Source organism: Rhinopithecus roxellana, chromosome 12 (assembly GCF_007565055.1).
Source record: "Rhinopithecus roxellana isolate Shanxi Qingling chromosome 12, ASM756505v1, whole genome shotgun sequence".
In the NCBI taxonomy this organism is placed as follows: Eukaryota; Metazoa; Chordata; class Mammalia; order Primates; family Cercopithecidae; genus Rhinopithecus; species Rhinopithecus roxellana.
The window spans coordinates 83,899,762-83,916,546 of NC_044560.1; the positions used below are offsets into that span (position 1 = coordinate 83,899,762).

Consider the following 16,785-nt stretch of genomic DNA (forward strand, 5'->3'; position numbering starts at 1 on the left):
ACAAGCACAGAAACCAGCATGTCTTTCTTACCTTCCTTCCAACATAAACAGGAATGCCAATGACCATGGCAGGAATGGCAATGCCAGCAATGAGAGAAATCCCCACTGGAGCACCAATCAACGTGCCCAGCTGCCAAAGAATTTTCTTCTTACGGCTCCATGGCTTCTTGCCCCAGAATGTACAGCCAGAGGGGCTGCAGGGGAAACAGACTGAAGTTAATGTCAACATTACAAATGTAGCTATTATTATCAGAGGGCTTGATAACAGCAATAGCCTTCTTTTCAATAAGAGTGATTAACAGAAAAGTTTACGGGAAATGAGTATATTACACAAGGGAGAGCAAAGGACAAGGCCAGACTATTAGAGCTCTGGGCTCTTTAACTTTTTTGGTGGTTGTTGTAAAGACAGGCTTCCAGACTTGAAACTCCTTTTCCATTCTTCTCTGCTGAATTCTGTCTTCCCTAACCCACCAAAACTGATCTAGCTTCCATGACTGACAATACTTGGGATGCTGCATAGCCTTATGAACTTGACATCCCATCCAGACACACTGCACCCTTCAGCTAATGAACACTCTGATTTGTGTAGTTTTCTTGGCATATGTCCTATCACAACTAATAGATACTGCAAACCATGTTCCTGGGAGAGGATATAAAAATGCCTCATCATAACCTTTGTATCAGTTTGGTATTCTGAGTTTGGCTACTTTTACATTCAGCCCTTCTGTGCCCAATCATTTTTGCCCATTTTCTTTGTGCTATCTTCTCTATTAGAAGGGATAAGCAATTTTGAAATTAGGGATCATGTCTTATTCACCCCTATGTTCCCAATGACTAGTACACAGTAAGTACTCAAATGTTTGAAAAACTGGAAATGAAGGTGTTGTGTTTCATTTACATGATGAATGTTTGTAAATATTAACACATTTTTTTCTGTAAATATTAGCAAACATTTTGCTTGTAAATATTAACTCCTCCACAACAATATTTTAATATTCACTCAATGAGGCTGGGCGCGGTGGCTCACACTTGTAATCCCAGCACTTTGGGAGGCCGAGGCGGGCGGACCACCTGAGGTTCGAGTTCGAGACCAGACTGGCTAACATGGTGAAACCCCGCCTCCACGAAAAATACACAAATTAGCTAGGTGTGGAGGCAGGTGCCTATAATCCCAGCTACTTGGGAGGCTGAGGCAGGAGAATCACTTGAACCCAGGAGGCAGAGGTTGCAGTGAATCAAGATCTAGCCACTGCACTCCAGCCTGGGTGACAGAGTGAAACTCTGTCGCTAAAAAGGAAAAAAAAAGAAAAATTCACTCAATGAATTCCTTGGGAACTCACTAAATGCAAAAAACTGTAAAAAGGTCACAACTCTAGCCTCAAGATATTTACAGTTTAGTAAGATAAGACATGTACATGAAGTATAAAGTACTGATGATATTTATGACAAAAGATAAAAGAAAGTCAAAGAATGAGGCAGAAAAAGGAGAGGCATCATGGATGAAATGGCATTTAAGTGGCTCTTAAAAGACAAGAACTGAACAAGTTGAGATAAAAGGAGGATACTGGAAGGTAGGCAGAAAGCATTCTAGGCAAAGGAAAGAACATGAACAAGTATGGAGGCAAGACAGCAAAGGGGAAAAGCAAGTCCAGACTACCTGGAATATGGCATGTATAAAAGCAAAGAAAGGTAGAACTAGAATAGTAGCTGGTGAAAATATAAAAGGAGCATATCAGAAGAACTTTTCACAGCTTCCTTAATCTGTAATGAGAGAAGGGCTGTGTCTTTTTGACATCCTTTTCCCTAAATCAGTAAAGAATAAGACTACGAAAGGAATGGATGCATTTCCCATCTTACCTGAGGTAATGCAAGTCTGAGATCTCTTTCATACAAAGCCAGCAGAATTCACAGCCACACACTGCACAGGTCATGTGATTACAGCTTCCATCATTCATCTTGATAATGTAAGCACTGCATCGTGGGCATGGCTTGATGTCATCTGCTATGAGTGTGGGACGAAGAATGGGTAGAAAAACACCCCTAGTTAAATCCAGTTTGATTTAATTATTCCTAGGAGTATATATAAGAAATGAGGCAGCAGTCAAGAACTCTTCACTGAACACTCCAAATTATACAACCCACTTTACTGGAAGGTTGGCTATGTCTAGACCTCAGGAATTTTCATAAAACAAATCCTATCTCTCATTGAGCTGCCTATCCCAACAACTGGCATCTTACACAGCACTTGAATCACATTCTAGCAAGGAGACTTCCTGAGGGAGAAAGATGTTTCCAAGAAAAATGAAATTTCTACCAGTCGATAGGCTGGCAGATTTAAAAGAAGAATCCTACAGAAAGAATAGCCTGCAGCCTGGAATTAGCTTCACATTTTTACAAACTTTAGTTCAGGAAATTTATTTTTCAGGTTCAACATGTATCACTGTGATTTGCTGTTAACATAGCCCACAATCCCATCCCATGATACTTTCAAATTCAAAACCTAAAAACAACTGGGTATGCTATGTAGCATATACACCTGGTAATTTTCAGAGCAAGTTATGAACTATCCTAATAAAATGACAATTTAGGAAATTATGCTGTGCCAGGAAAAAGTGAATGGCAAAATCTTTCCTACTAGCCTCTCCCAAATGACATCAGTAAAATAAAAGTACAAAGCAATAAATCCACTGACATTTTAAAATAGGTTTACTCTGACTGGTCAAGGTTGGAGTTGAATGTGTGACATTCCTTCTTTTAAGGTTAATCATTAATCTATACTAATATTATTTCCTTTTCTTCAATCTGTACTCTACTTCCAAAGGCAGTGAGGCACGTAAGTCAGCTTGAAGGCAAACAGTACAGGTTTAATACTAATTAAATGTCTTTCTGTTCACAATGAAAGTTGAAAAAGCCCCTAGCAAAACAAAACGAACTAATTGCTCTCCAATCTGAGACATATTACTAAGAAAGTAGGAACTACATAATTCAATTTTGTTGCATTTCAATTTTATATGGGTTAGATAACCTATAATGGTCAGAGAGGGAAGTGCTATCTCTTTTATAATATTGAAAGTATTACCAAATGATATTTTCTGCTCTCTGATCCTTTGGAGCACTTGGGTTATATTATACGACAAGATAATCTCTTTCAGCTTTGGGCTCACATCATGAAATACCAAATAAAGAGACAATGAGATAATGCCAACTTATACCTGGTCCAGATTCTTGCCCATAACTTAGACCTGAAGTGTGTTTGGTCCGAACTCGTAAAGTCTGGGCCCTCTGTTGACGGGCCATATCGCATGTCTGATTTGGATGCCATATCTGCTTGCAGTGGTAGCAGAACTCAGTCTGGCAACCTTCCCTCTCACAAGTTAGCTTCGGGCAGCTGGCACAGCCATAGGCAATAACAGCATAACTAGGTAAGGAAACAGTAAGAGATACCAGTAAGGTAAGAATGATCTAACCAAAAGAGACATTATTCATCAGAGTTAACAATGTTTGGCACTACCCCACTATCACATATGATACAGAGAAAAGAATACACATACACATACAAGCACATTTGACCAACTGTAAAATATATCCCATGTGAGAAAGTAAATTTCTTTCTTTCTTTTCTTTTTTTTTTTTTTTTTTTTTTTTGAGACAGAGTCGTGCTCTGTCACCCAGGCTGGAGTGCAGTGGTGTAATCTTGGCTTACTGCAACCTCCATCTCCCAGGTTCAAGCAATTCTCCTGCCTCAGACTTCCTAGTAGCTGGGATTACAGGTGCAAGCCACCACACCCGGCTAATTTTTTTTGTATTTTTAGTAGAGACGGAGTTTCGCCATGTTGGCCAGGCTGGTCTCAAACTCCTGACCTCAGGTGATCCACCTGCCTTGGCCTCCCAAAGTGCTGGGATTACAGGAGTGAGCCACCACGCCCAGCTGTAAATTTCTTGAGATTCCAAAAACACAAATCATTTATTTCCTTTAAAAAGTGGAGGTGGTGTATCATATTTATCCTGGATTTCTAGCATTTATTCAATCATAGCTGAAGCTGCTTTAGGAGTAGTTTGTCATAGTAAGTTTCATAAATAACAGGGTACAAAACTATTTCCTTTTGATAGTTTGCTATATTTAGAGAGATTAGTATTCGTTTGTATGAAGGAACAGAACATTAGTGAAATAAAGAGCTATGGCAAAAACGAAAGTTTATTTTTTAATTCTTTTTTTTTTTTTTCTTTGAGATGGGGTCTCGCTCTGTCACCCAGGCTGGAATGCAGTGGCACAATTTTGGCTCACTGCAACCTCCACATCCCAGGCTCAAGCAATTCTCTTGTCTCAGCCTCCAGAGTAGCTGGGACTATAGGTGTGCACCACTACATTTGGCTAATTTTTGTAATTTCCTTAGAGATGGGGTTTCGCCCTGTGCCCAGGCTGGTCACAAACTTCCGGGCTCAAGCAATCAGCCTGCCTCGGCCTCCCAAAGCGCTGGAATTACAGGCATGAGCCACCATGCTACCTTTTCATTCTTTTTCTTTTTTTTCTTTTTTTTTGAGAGTCTTGCTCTGTTGCCAGGCTGGAGTGCAGTGGTGCCACTCGGCTCACTGCAACCTCCGCCTCCTGGGTTCAAGAGATTCTCCTGCCTCAGTTTCCTGAGTGGCTGGGACTACAGGCACACACCACCACGTGCAGCTAATTTTTGTATTTTTAGTAGAGACAGGGTTTCACCATGTTGGCCAGGATGGTCTCGATCTCTTTTATTTATTTATTTATTTATTTATTTATTTATTTATTTATTTATTTATTTATTTTGAGACAGAAGTCTCGCTCTTTCACCCAGATCGGACTGCAGTGGCTCTATCTCGGCTCACTGCAAGCTCTGCCTCCTGGGTTCACGCCATTCTCCTGCCTCAGCCTCCTGAGTAGCTGGGACTACAGACGCCCGCCACCGTGCCTGGCTAATTTTTTACATTTTTAGTAGAGACAGGGTTTCACCGTGTTAGCCAGGATGGTCTCGATCTCCTGACCTCATGATCTGCCTGCCTCGGCCTCCCAAAGTGCTGGGATTACAGGCGTGAGCCACCACACTCAGCTGGTCTCAATCTCTTGACCTTGTGATCCGCCCTCCTCAGCCTCCCAAAGTGCTAGGATTACAGGCGTGAGCCACCATGCCCAGCCTTTTTCATTCTTAAGTTCCACAGTGAAGTCATAGTCACAGAGACAATAACCCTAAATGGACTTATGATCAGCATCCCTCTTGAAAGTTCATTTTATCTTTCCATACTTTTCCTTTTTTCTTTTTTTTTTTTTTTTTTTTTTTGAGACGGAGTCTCGCTCTGTAGCCCAAACTGGAGTGCCAGTGGCCGGATCTCAGCTCACTGCAAGCTCCGCCTTTCGGGTTCACGCCATTCTCCTGCCTCAGCCTCCCGAGTAGCTGGGACTGTAGGCGCCCGCCACCTCGCCCCGCTAGTTTTTTTTGTATTTTTTAGTAGAGACGGGGTTTCACCGGGTTACCCAGGATGGTCTCGATCTCCTGACCTCGTGATCTGCCCGTCTCGGCCTCCCAAAGTGCTGGGATTACAGGCTTGAGCCACCGCGCCCGGCCTCCATACTTTTTCAATTCAAATCGATACCTTGAATGTCTTGATAGGCTCCAGAATCCAAGAATACCATGCCTCTATCTTATAAATTAATACAGCATTAATGCCATACCTCCCTTTCTCTCTTCTGACACATATTCTTTTTTTTTTTTTTTTGAGACGGAGTCTCGCTGTGTCGCCTAGGATGGAGCGCAGTGGCGTGATCTCAGCTCCCTGCAATCTCCTCCTCCCAAGTTCAAGTGATTCTCCTGCCTCAGCCTCCCGAGTAGCCGGAATTACAGGCACCCACCGCCACGCCTGGCTAGTTTTTTTTTTTTTTTTTTAAGTAAAGACGGGGCTTCACCATGTTGGCAAGGTTGGTCTTGAATTCCTGACCTCTAGTGATTTGCCTGTCTTGGACTCTCAAAGTGTTGGGATTACAGGCGTAAGCCACTGCACTCAGCTGTGACATATATTCTTCATGTAAAGATTCAGAATTTATCAGCACTAACATTGACCATTTCTTGTAGTTCATGTTGATTTACCAAGAATTAGTCTCACACAAACAATCCAATGTATTTATATAACTATTAGCCTTTCTGATTAATTCCAAATATGTCAATTAAATGCTCAGATTACTCTAATAAGAAAATATAATACTTGTATAAAATAAAATTTTAGCCAGGTGAGGTGGTTCATGCCTGTAATCTCAGCACTTTGGAAGGCTGAGGCAAGAAGATCGCTTGAGGCCAGGATTTTGAGACCAGCCTGGGAAACACAGCAACAAGACCTTTTCTCTAAAAAAAAAAATCAGCCAGGCATGGTGACACATACCTGCAGTCACAGCTACTTGGGAGGCTGAGGTGGGAGGATTGCTTGAGGCTGGGAGGTTGAGGCTCCAGTGAGCCACGTATGTGCCACTGCACTCCAGCCTGGGTGACAGAGTGAGATTCTGTCTGAAAAAAATAATAAATAAACTGAAAGTTATGAAAGTTCATTGCACAATTTTTTTTTTTTTTTTTTTTTTTTAGGAGACAAGATCTCACTCTGTCGCCCAGCTTCTAGACAGTGGTATAATGATAGCTCACCGCAACCTGAAACTCCTGGGCTCAAGTGATCCTACCTCAGTCCCCCAAGTAGCAGTGCATACCACCATGTCCAGCTAACTTTTTCATTTTTTTTTTTCTTCTGTAGAGACAGGGTTGGTCTTGCTATGTTGCCCAGGCTGGTCTGGAACTCCTGTCTTCAAGCAACCCTCCCACCTTAGTCTCCCAAAGCACTGGGATTACAGACGTGAGCCACCAAGCTTGGTCTATCACACACATTTTTAAAAAAGAACAGTAACTGCAGGTTTCTGTGTTACCATCTGCACTCTGTCCTGCATTCCACACTCTCCCGCAATATTCGAAGACCTCAAATAGCTTGTGCAAAAAGCTAATAACATTTTCTGGGATTTATTCTTCAGTTTGCTTGTTTATTTGAATGTACATGAGATGTTAATTATAGCAACTCGAGTTCTCACGTTTATCATAGATTCTGCAAATTGATTTGAGAATGACACTGAAAATACAAATGACAATGTATCCTCTATGTTATATAATACAGGCTGTATTAAAACTCAGAAAGAACAAAGTGAGAATAGGTCAACCTATGAATGCAAATGATTCATATCCTGTAGGAGTTCTGAGCAAATTTACCCCACCTAGCTGCAAAATAACTACTAAAGATAAACAACTGTCTCCTCAAGACAGTGACTAGCTTGTTATTTTGCATTAAATGGGAAAGTTACTGGATGACCTCAGAAAAGCATTAAGTCAACTTCTAAAGATACAAATTAAGTGGACAGCCAGTAGGGAGTCTTGAATACTTCATCATCCATTCCTACCTTATATGGCAGAAGTAAATGTTTATTAACATTCCCCCAGCCCCCAACTTTTTTTTTTTTTTTGAGACGGAGTTTCACTTTTGTTACCCAGGCTGGAGTGCAATGGCGCAATTTTGGCTTATGGCAACCTCTGTCTCCTGGGTTCAAGAGATTCTCCTGCCTCAGCCTCCCAAGTAGCTGGGCTACAGGCGCCCACCACCATGTCCGGCTAATTTTTTTGTATTTTTAGTACAGATGGGGTTTCACCATGTTGGCCAGGCTGGTCTTGAACTCCTGGCCTTCAAGTGATCCACCTGCCTCAGCCTCCCAAAGTGCTGGGATTACAAGCACAAGCTACCGCGCCTGGCCCACTTTTTTTTTTTTTCTTAAAAAGAGTATTGGATAGGATTGACAATGTCAATTTTGAGTGTTTAATTTGGTGCCAAGGAAGTAAAATAACCCCAAATACTCATGAATCCACAGCAATCTATTACTACGACACAGAATTACTCAGGGCATGAGATTTGGCATTCCTGTTTTTGGGTACCTGGTCTGAGCTCTTGCTTGTGACTCATACTGCATGACACGGAGCTATTAAAATCTCTAAACCGGCCTGGCACAGTCACTCACGCCTGTAATCCCAGCACTTTGGGAGGCCGAGGCAGGTGGATCACCTGAGGTCAGGAGTTCAAGACCAGCCTGGCCAACATGGCGAAACCCTGTCTCAACTAAAACTACAAAAATTAGTCAGGCGTGGTGGCGCAAGCCTGTAATCCAGCTACTCGGGAGGCTGAGGCAGAAGAATTGCTTGAACCTGGGAGGTGAAGGTTGCAGTGAGCCAAAATCATACCATTTTACTCCGGCCTGGGCAACATGAGGGAAATTCCGTCTCAAAAAAAAAAAAAAATCTCCAAACCTTAACTTCTATTCCACCAAATGGAGGTATAGGTACTTGTCACATTCAAACGCAGCTAAACAAGTTCTAAAACTGCACGTGAGACCTTGTCCTGAAAGATGTATGGTGTAAAAACATTGCACACTATGTCCTACTTCCTGGCTTTTACATACTCTATTCCTTCTACCTAGAAATGCCTTGTCCTTACTTCTTGCCCTGACAAGTACCCATTTAAGAACCAACTCAAGTGTCATCTTCTCTGTAAAATACACTTAACCTCTCTAGGCAGCTGGTTGCCTACTTCGTGGGTGTGCACAATTATTTTATAACACTTATCACATTATATTGTAACTATCTGTTTATATGCTTGCCTCCCAACACTGGACTTAAGGAGACATATCATCCACTTTTTATTTATTTATTTATTTATTTATTTATTTATTTTTTTGAGGCGGAGTCTCGCTCTGTCGCCCGGACTGGAGTGCAGTGGCCAGATCTCAGCTCACTGCAAGCTCCGCCTCCCGGGTTTACGCCATTCTCCTGCCTCAGCCTCCCGAGTAGCTGGGACTACAGGCGCCTGCCATCTCGCCCGGCTAGTTTTTGTATTTTTAGTAGAGACGGGGTTTCACCGTGTTAGCCAGGATGGTCTCGATCTCCTGACCTCGTGATCCGCCCGTCTCGGCCTCCCAAAGTGCTGGGATTACAGGCTTGAGCCACCGCGCCCGGCCCATCATCCACTTTTTAATCTCAGTCTAGTACACTGAGATTCACGCTCAAAATAACTGTATTGCATGAATGACAGAGACCTTCTCTTGTTTTGGTTGTTTGACTTTCCCAGGGCATTCTAGGTCTTCTCCTAGGCCATCACTCTGCTCTAAAGCAATCTTTTTAATGTATCCATGTATCTATTGGCTTATTATACACCAGGTACTGTAACCTAATCCTAAAATTTCATATAAACCAACTTTAGTGGTAAACTCTTAAGTTCTGAATAGAGTAATCTTCTTCTCGAATAGTTGAAAAAAAAACCTTGCCTGGGCATGGTGGACCACACCTGTAATCCCAGCACTTTGGGACGCCAAGGTGGGTGGATTGCTTGAGCTCAGGAGTTCAAGACCAGTCTGGGCAACATGGCAAAACGCCATCTCTACCAAAAAAAAAAAAGAAAAAAATCAGCTAGGCATGGTGGTGCATGTCTGTAGTCCCAGCTACACAGGAGGCTGAGGTGGGAGGATGGCTTCAGCCCAGGAGGTGGAGCTTGCAGTGAGCCGAGATTGCGCCACTGCACTCTAGCCTGGGAGATAGAGCTAGACCCTGTTTCAAAAAAAAAAAAAAAAAAAAAAAGAAAGAAAGAAAAGATAAAAGAAAAGAAAAGAAAAACCTCATCCTTGAGACCCAATCTGCCCTGTCCACCTTGTTCCTTCTCTTCCATGCTGGTGCATCTCTCTTACTCTGCTCTTTTAGCTTAACCAACCATTCAGGTTTGCTAATTAGAAACTAAAAGAAAGGTGTAGAAAATTACATGCTGTGAAGAATACAGACACAGCTAGGTGCAGTGGCTCATGCTTATAACCCCAGAACTTTGTCAGGCAAAGGCAGGAGGATCACTTGAACCTGAGAGTTCAAGACCAGCCAGGGCAACATGGTGAAATCCCATCTCTATGAAAGATACAAAAATTAGGCTGGGCATGGTGGCTCATGCTTGTAATCCCAGCACTTTGGGAGGCCAAGGTGGGTGAATCACCTGAGGTCAGGAGTTCGAGACCAGCCTGGCCAATGTGACGAAACCCCATCTCTACTAAAAATACAAAAAAAAAACTAGCTGGGTGTAGTGGCATGCACTTGTAGTCCCAGCTACCCCCAGCTACTCAGGAGGCTGAGGCAGGAGAACCGCTTGAATCCAGGAGGCAGAGGTTGCTGTAAGCCGAAATTGCGCCACTGCGCTCCAGCCTGGGTGACAGAGTGAGACTCTCTCTTCAAATAACAACAACAACAAAAAGCCGAGTGTGGTGGGATATGGTGGCATGTCATGGCACATGCCTGTAGTCCCAGCTACTTAGGAGGCTGAGGTGGGAGGATCACCCGAGTCTAGGAGGTTGAGGTTCCACTGAGCTGAAATCGCACTACTGCACTCCAGCACAGGCAACAGAGTTACAGAGTTAGACCCTAACTCAAAAAAATAAAAAAGAATAAAAAAGAAAGAGAGACTACAGACCGCCCCCCCTCCCACCCCGCAGCCCCCGCTGCTTAAGCTCATACAACTTTTCCTCATTTTATTAATTTCCTAAATCTTCAGAAACATCATAAAGTGACAAGCTAGACCACAGCATTACTTAGCTTCAGCCCTGGAAAAAAAGATTTCCATTAGTATAAATTTGATTATGCTCCAACAGACTTCGGTGGTTAAAGAAATGTGTTCCTATATTATATCTGTAATTTCCATCCCCAAGTCATGCAACATAACTAGGTTACCCATTTACAAATAGACCCCTAGTAGGCATCAGGGTGGTAGACATGCGCCAAGTTGTCACAATGAACTGCACCCTTAACATCTTCATTTTTCTTGCCCATTTAAGACCCATCTCTAGGCTAGACAACTCCAAGAGCCTCCTTATCTGGTCTCCCTATTCCCCACTCCATCCAAATTCCATTCTAGAAGGTTATACTCTTTTGCTTAAAATCCTTCAAAGAAAAAAAGAAAAGAAAAAAAAAGTGCTTCAACCCAAAACTTATTTCCACAGCTCACACAGGCCTATCAACCTGAATCCAGTCCACGTTTTCAGGTTGATCTCTAGTCACTTCCCAGGTATGGGGTCTTGCTATTACCCAGGCTGGTCTCGAACTCCTGGGCTCAACTAATCCTCCCACCTCAGCCTCCTGAGTAGCTGGGACCACAGGTGCACACCACCATGCCTGCTCCTCTGTGAAGTCTTTCTTGAAACCATCATGCAAAATCTACTGTTCTTTCATCTATCTAAGAACACCTGTATTTTCTTTAGTATTTATCACCGACATTTGTATAATTCTCTACCTATCTATGTATCAATCATCTATCTCCTCTACCAGGTGAAATTTCCTATCAAGAAGACCATGTCTAAGTTCTTTTTGTAATACCCAGTACTCACCCAGGGTTCAACATTGTATCATTCCAAAAATATCTGTTGAAGCCTGGTGTGGTGGCTCACGCCTGTAATCCCAACACTTTGGGAGGCAGAGGCAGGTGGATCACTTGAAGTCAAAAATTCAAGACCAGCCTGGCCAACATGGTGAAACCCTGTCTCTACTAAAAATATAAAAATTAGTTGGGCATTGTGGCACGTGCCTGTAATCCCAGATACTCGGGAGGCTGAGGCAGGAGAATTGCTTGAACCTGAGAGGCGGAGGTTGCAGTGAGTTGAGACGGCGCAACTGCACTCCAGCCTGGACGACAGAGCGAGACTCCATCTCAAAAAAAAAGTTGTCTGTTGAACTGAATGATCACCTGTCTATCCCATTCTTGCTTACCTCTCTCATCTCTATTCCTCCTCTGAGAACTATGCTGCTTATATTTCTTATCTTTCTCATCAAAATTCACCTATGTACCACACTCTTCTAGAACCTAATTGAAAGACTTTGTACACAGAGTTGTAGAAATGGTTGGAATAGGCCGGGCGCGGTGGCTCAAGCCTGTAATCCCAGCACTTTGGGAGGCCGAGACGGGCGGATCACGAGGTCAGGAGATCGAGACCATCCTGGCTAACACGGTGAAACCCCGTCTCTACTAAAAATACAAAAAACTAGCCGGGCGAAGTGGCGGGCGCCTGTAGTCCCAGCTACTCGGGAGGCTGAGGCAGGAGAATGGCCTAAACCCGGGAGGCGGAGCTTGCAGTGAGCTGAGATCCGGCCACTGCACTCCAGCCCCGGCGACAGAGTGAGACTCTGCCTCAAAAAAAAAAAAAAAAAAAAAAAAAAAAAAAAAAAAAAAAAAAAAAAAAGAAATGGTTGGAATATAGATATCCTAGTCTAGAGGCATGAGCTCTCAATCTATTCAGAGCATAAGGTTTATGGTTAAATAAGGACACTAACCAAAGGCAGACCAGCATGGTAACTTTAGGGAAAGTTTGAGTTAAGCCTTAAAGATGCTACAGAAAAAACAAAAACCTGTTTCCTGGTGCTCTAAATTATATTAAAGATTTATACTACATATTAGCATATTAGCATGTTTAAAGATTAAAGATTCTTGGCCGGGCGCGGTGGCTCAAGCCTGTAATCCCGGCACTTTGGGAGGCCGAGACGGGCGGATCACGAGGTCAGGAGATCGGGACCATCCTGGCTAACACGGTGAAACCCCGTCTCTACTAAAAAATACAAAAAAACTAGCCGGGCGAGGTGGCGGGCGCCTGTAGTCCCAGCTACTTGGGAGGCTGAGGCAGGAGAATGGCGTAAACCTGGGAGGCGGAGCTTGCAGTGAGCTGAGATCCGGCCACTGCACTCCAGCCAGGGTGACAGAGCGAGACTCCGTCTCGAAAAAAAAAAAAAAAAAAAAAAAGATTTAAGATTCTTAAAGATTTAAAAAACTCATAAACTTGTTTTATTTTGTTTAACCCAATATTTTCCAAGCTTATTTCCTTACAAAACATTTTTCTTTTAAGTAATGCCTATAACACACCTTAGGAAATAGTGATGTGAGTGAAAAATAGAGAATAAAATTAAAAGATAGTTGGAGATGGCAGGGCGTGGTGGCTCACGCCTGTAATCCCAGCACTTTTGGAGGCTGAGCGGGGTGGATCACGAGGTCAGGAGATCGAGACCATCCTGGCTAACACGGTGAAACCCCGTCTCTACTAAAAATACAAAAAATTAGCCAGGCATGGTGGCAGGTGCCTGTAGTCCCAGCTACTCGGGACGCTGAGGCAGGAGAATGGCATGAACCCGGGAGGCAGAGTTTGCAGTGAGCTGAGATCGTGCCACTGCTTTCCAGCCTGCCTGGGCAACAGAGTGAGACTCTGTCTCAAAAAATAAATAAATAAATAAAAAGGCCGGGCGCGGTGGCTCAAGCCTGTAATCCCAGCACTTTGGGAGGCCAAGACGCGCGGATCACGAGGTCAGGAGACCGAGACCATCCTGGCTAACACGGTGAAACCTCGTCTCTACTAAAAAATACAAAAAAAAAGCTAGCCGGGCGAGGTGGCGGGCGCCTGTAGTCCCAGCTACTCGGGAGGCTGAGGCAGGAGAATGGAGTGAACCCGGAAGGCGGAGCTTGCAGTGAGCTGAGATCCGGCCACTGCACTCCAGCCCGGGCCACAGAGCGAGACTCCGTCTCAAAAAAAAAAAAAAAAAAAAAAAGATGGTTGGAGACTGTAAAGGAGCTTAAATGATAAGGATAGATCAAATAAGTTCTCAAAGACATAATGAGAAGTCATCTTACAGGTTAGGTAGTCAATGAATAGTTTTAAGCAGAGGAGCGATACAGATGTTCTCCTTTAGTACAAGTACTTAAGCAAATCTGAGACAGATGTATTGGGCTGGATGGAGGATGGTGTACGTGCACAAGAGGAGGGGGTGATGTGGAGTTGGGGAATGCAGGGAAAAGTTGTGGAACACGAGGTATGGAGCCAAATCAAGAGAAGAGGTTCAGGGAGGCTTCAGAAAGCAAAAATCCTCCTTCATCGACTGAAATTTGTCTTGTTCAAAGAGCTTGCTTGCTCTTCCCTAATAATTGTGCTAGGGATGAACAAAAGCTTCCTGTTTATGGAATGGTCCAGTCTAGCTGTCTGGAAAAGCCAATAGCTGATACTATTTCCTGGGATCAGGTGGGAGGAAGGATTCTGCAGGGGACAGAGGCAGCAATGAAAGGCCGGAGTGGTGGACCTGCACAAAGAATTTAGGTCGGCCAGGCGCGGTGGCTCACACCGGTAATCCCAGCACTTTGGGAGGCCGAGGTGGGTGGATCACCTGAGGTCGGGAGTTCGAGACCAGCCTGACCAACATGGAGAAACCCTGTCTTTACTAAAAATACAAACTTGGCCGGGTGTGGTGGCACATGCCTATAATTCCAGCTACTAGGGAGGTTGAGGCAAGAGAATCGCTTGAACCTGGGAGGCGGAGGTTGTGGTGAGCTGAGATCATACCATTGCACTCCAGCCTAGGCAACGAGAGTAAAACTCTGTCTTAAAAAAAAAAAAAGAATTTAGGTCTAGACAGCCTTATCCCTTCTTATTCATCTGTACAGAAGATCTGCCCCTGTATACCAGGAAATTTTCTGTTGCCTACTTTGCTCACCTGGCAGTCTCCTAGAGATTCTGAAAGGGTTTTAAGATTAGCAACAGGACACTTGAGAGGAAAACATTACAGTTACATGGTTTGGGGGTTTCTGAAGAGACATACTTGGGCAGAGACTCAAAAGGGTAAAAGATCAACTACATCAATTATTAGCAATGAAACACCAGGCCCCATATTTAAACTTCTCTGAACTGGTTTCTCGTTTATAAAATGCATTTGTCGGCCGGGCGCGGTGGCTCAAGCCTGTAATCCCAGCGCTTTGGGAGGCCGAGACGGGCGGATCACGAGGTCAGAAGATCGAGACCATCCTGGCTAACATGGTGAAACCCCGTCTCTACTAAAAAATACAAAAAACTAGCCGGGTGAGGTGGCGGGCGCCTGTAGTCCCAGCTACTCGGGAGGCTGAGGCAGGAGAATGGCGTAAACCCGGGAGGCGGAGCTTGCAGTGAGCTGAGATCCGGCCACTGCACTCCAGCCCGGGCGACAGAGCGAGACTCCGTCTCAAAAAAAAAAAAAAAAAAAAAAAAAAAAAAAAAAAAAAAAATAAAATGCATTTGTCAATATCTACCTGGATGAGACTAAAATGAAATTATGTCTGAATGAGATTATAGTCTGAAGATTATAAAGAACTATAAAAAATCAGTTATTTGTATTTTGAACTAATTTTATCTCATTTGACAGCTTGTTTTAAGATTATACTAGGCCTGGCCGGGCGTGGTGGCTCAAGCCTGTAATCCCAGCACTTTGGGAGGCCGAGACGGGTGGATCACGAGGTCAGGAGATCGAGACCATCTCTGGCTAACGCGGTGAAACCCCGTCTCTACTAAAAATACAAAAAGCTAGCTGGGCGAGGTGGCGGCGCCTGTAGTCCCAGCTACTCGGGAGGCTGAGGCAGGAGAAAGGCGTGAACCCGGGAGGCGGAGCTTGCAGTGAGCTGAGATCTGGCCACTGCACTCCAGCCTGGGTGACAGAGCGAGACTCCGTCTCAAAAAAAAAAAAAAAAAAAAAAAAAAAAAAAAAAAAAAAAAGATTATACTAGGCCATATTGTTCTTAGTATATTAAATAATAATGCGAGGCCTGGTACAGTGGCTCACGCCTGTAATCCCAGCACTTTGAGAGGCCAAAGTGGGCAGATCACGAGGTCAGGAGATAGAGACCATCCTGGCTAATAAAGTGAAACCCCATCTCTACTAAAAATATAAAAAAATAAAAATAAAAAAATTAGCCAGGTGTGATGGCAGGCACCTGTAGTCCCAGCTACTTGGGAGGCTGAGGCAGGAAAATGGCACGAACCCGGGAGGTGGAGCTTGCAGTGAGCGGAGACGGCGCCACTGCACTCCAGCCTGGGCAACAGAGTGAGACTCCGTCTCAGAAAAAAAAAAAAAAAAAGAAATCATAATGTGAATGTTTTCCCACCGAAATTGGTTCCCTTATTTATGAATAAAATAAAATCATATTTGAGTATAAGAAAAGAAAAATCCAAATTTGCTCTATCCTACAAATATTCTGTAAACAAACCATGAATCTCTGAACGCATGGTGTTCTTGTTATTATAAGTAATTACAGTAAAACTAATGAATAGAACCTGTAAGATTGCTCACATGCCCCCCTCACCCTACCAAATGCACACACAAACAAGGCAGAGGGGAGACCTGATCAATTTGGCTGGCAAGAACCTTATCTGTGGGCAGTAAAGATGGTCAAGTATGGGAATAGGAGGTGACTGGGACTTGGACTTCTCTTCTAGTGTTTATCCTGACCTTTACCAGCCCCAGAAGAATAGAACAATTTGTTTAAAAAGTAAAACAAAGGAGCTGGGTGCAGTGGTTCATGCCTATAAATCCCAGTTACTCAGGAGACTAAGGTGGGAGTGAGCACTGCTTTAGCCAAGGAGTTTGAGGTTGTAGTAAGCCACGATCATGCCACTGCACTCCAGCCTGGGCACAGAGTTGAGACTCCGTCTCTAAAACAAAACAAAACAACACTGTTCAAAACAAAACAAGGGAACTATGACATCCGGTAAGAACACAGAAGCTAATTTTTTTCCTGGCATTAAAAAGAGGCAGCAATAATCCCAGCACTTCGGGAGGCCAAGGCGGGAAAACAGCTTGAGCCCAGGAGTTCAAGATCAGCCTGGGCAACATAGGGAGACTCTGTCTCCACAAATAATAATAATAATAATAATTAGCTGGGCTTGGT

At 43.7% G+C, this 16,785-nt stretch overlaps 1 protein-coding gene across 5 annotated transcripts in view; it reads right to left on the reverse strand.

The window, feature by feature from the left end:
- Positions 1 to 16,785, reverse strand: part of RNF19B (ring finger protein 19B) — a 31,331-nt gene that overhangs the window by 9,916 nt on the left and 4,630 nt on the right. For 3 of the 5 annotated variants that reach the window (XM_030912763.1, XM_030912761.1, XM_030912764.1), the window contains exons 2-4: positions 3,213 to 3,418; positions 1,858 to 2,002; positions 32 to 194 (exon numbers count right to left, since the gene is read on the reverse strand). In XM_030912763.1, coding sequence (XP_030768623.1) covers positions 32 to 194; positions 1,858 to 2,002; positions 3,213 to 3,418 — 514 coding nt within the window. The remainder of the gene's footprint in view (positions 1 to 31; positions 195 to 1,857; positions 2,003 to 3,212; positions 3,419 to 16,785) is intronic. The other 2 variants (XM_030912762.1, XM_030912765.1) reach the window with 1 other exon arrangement.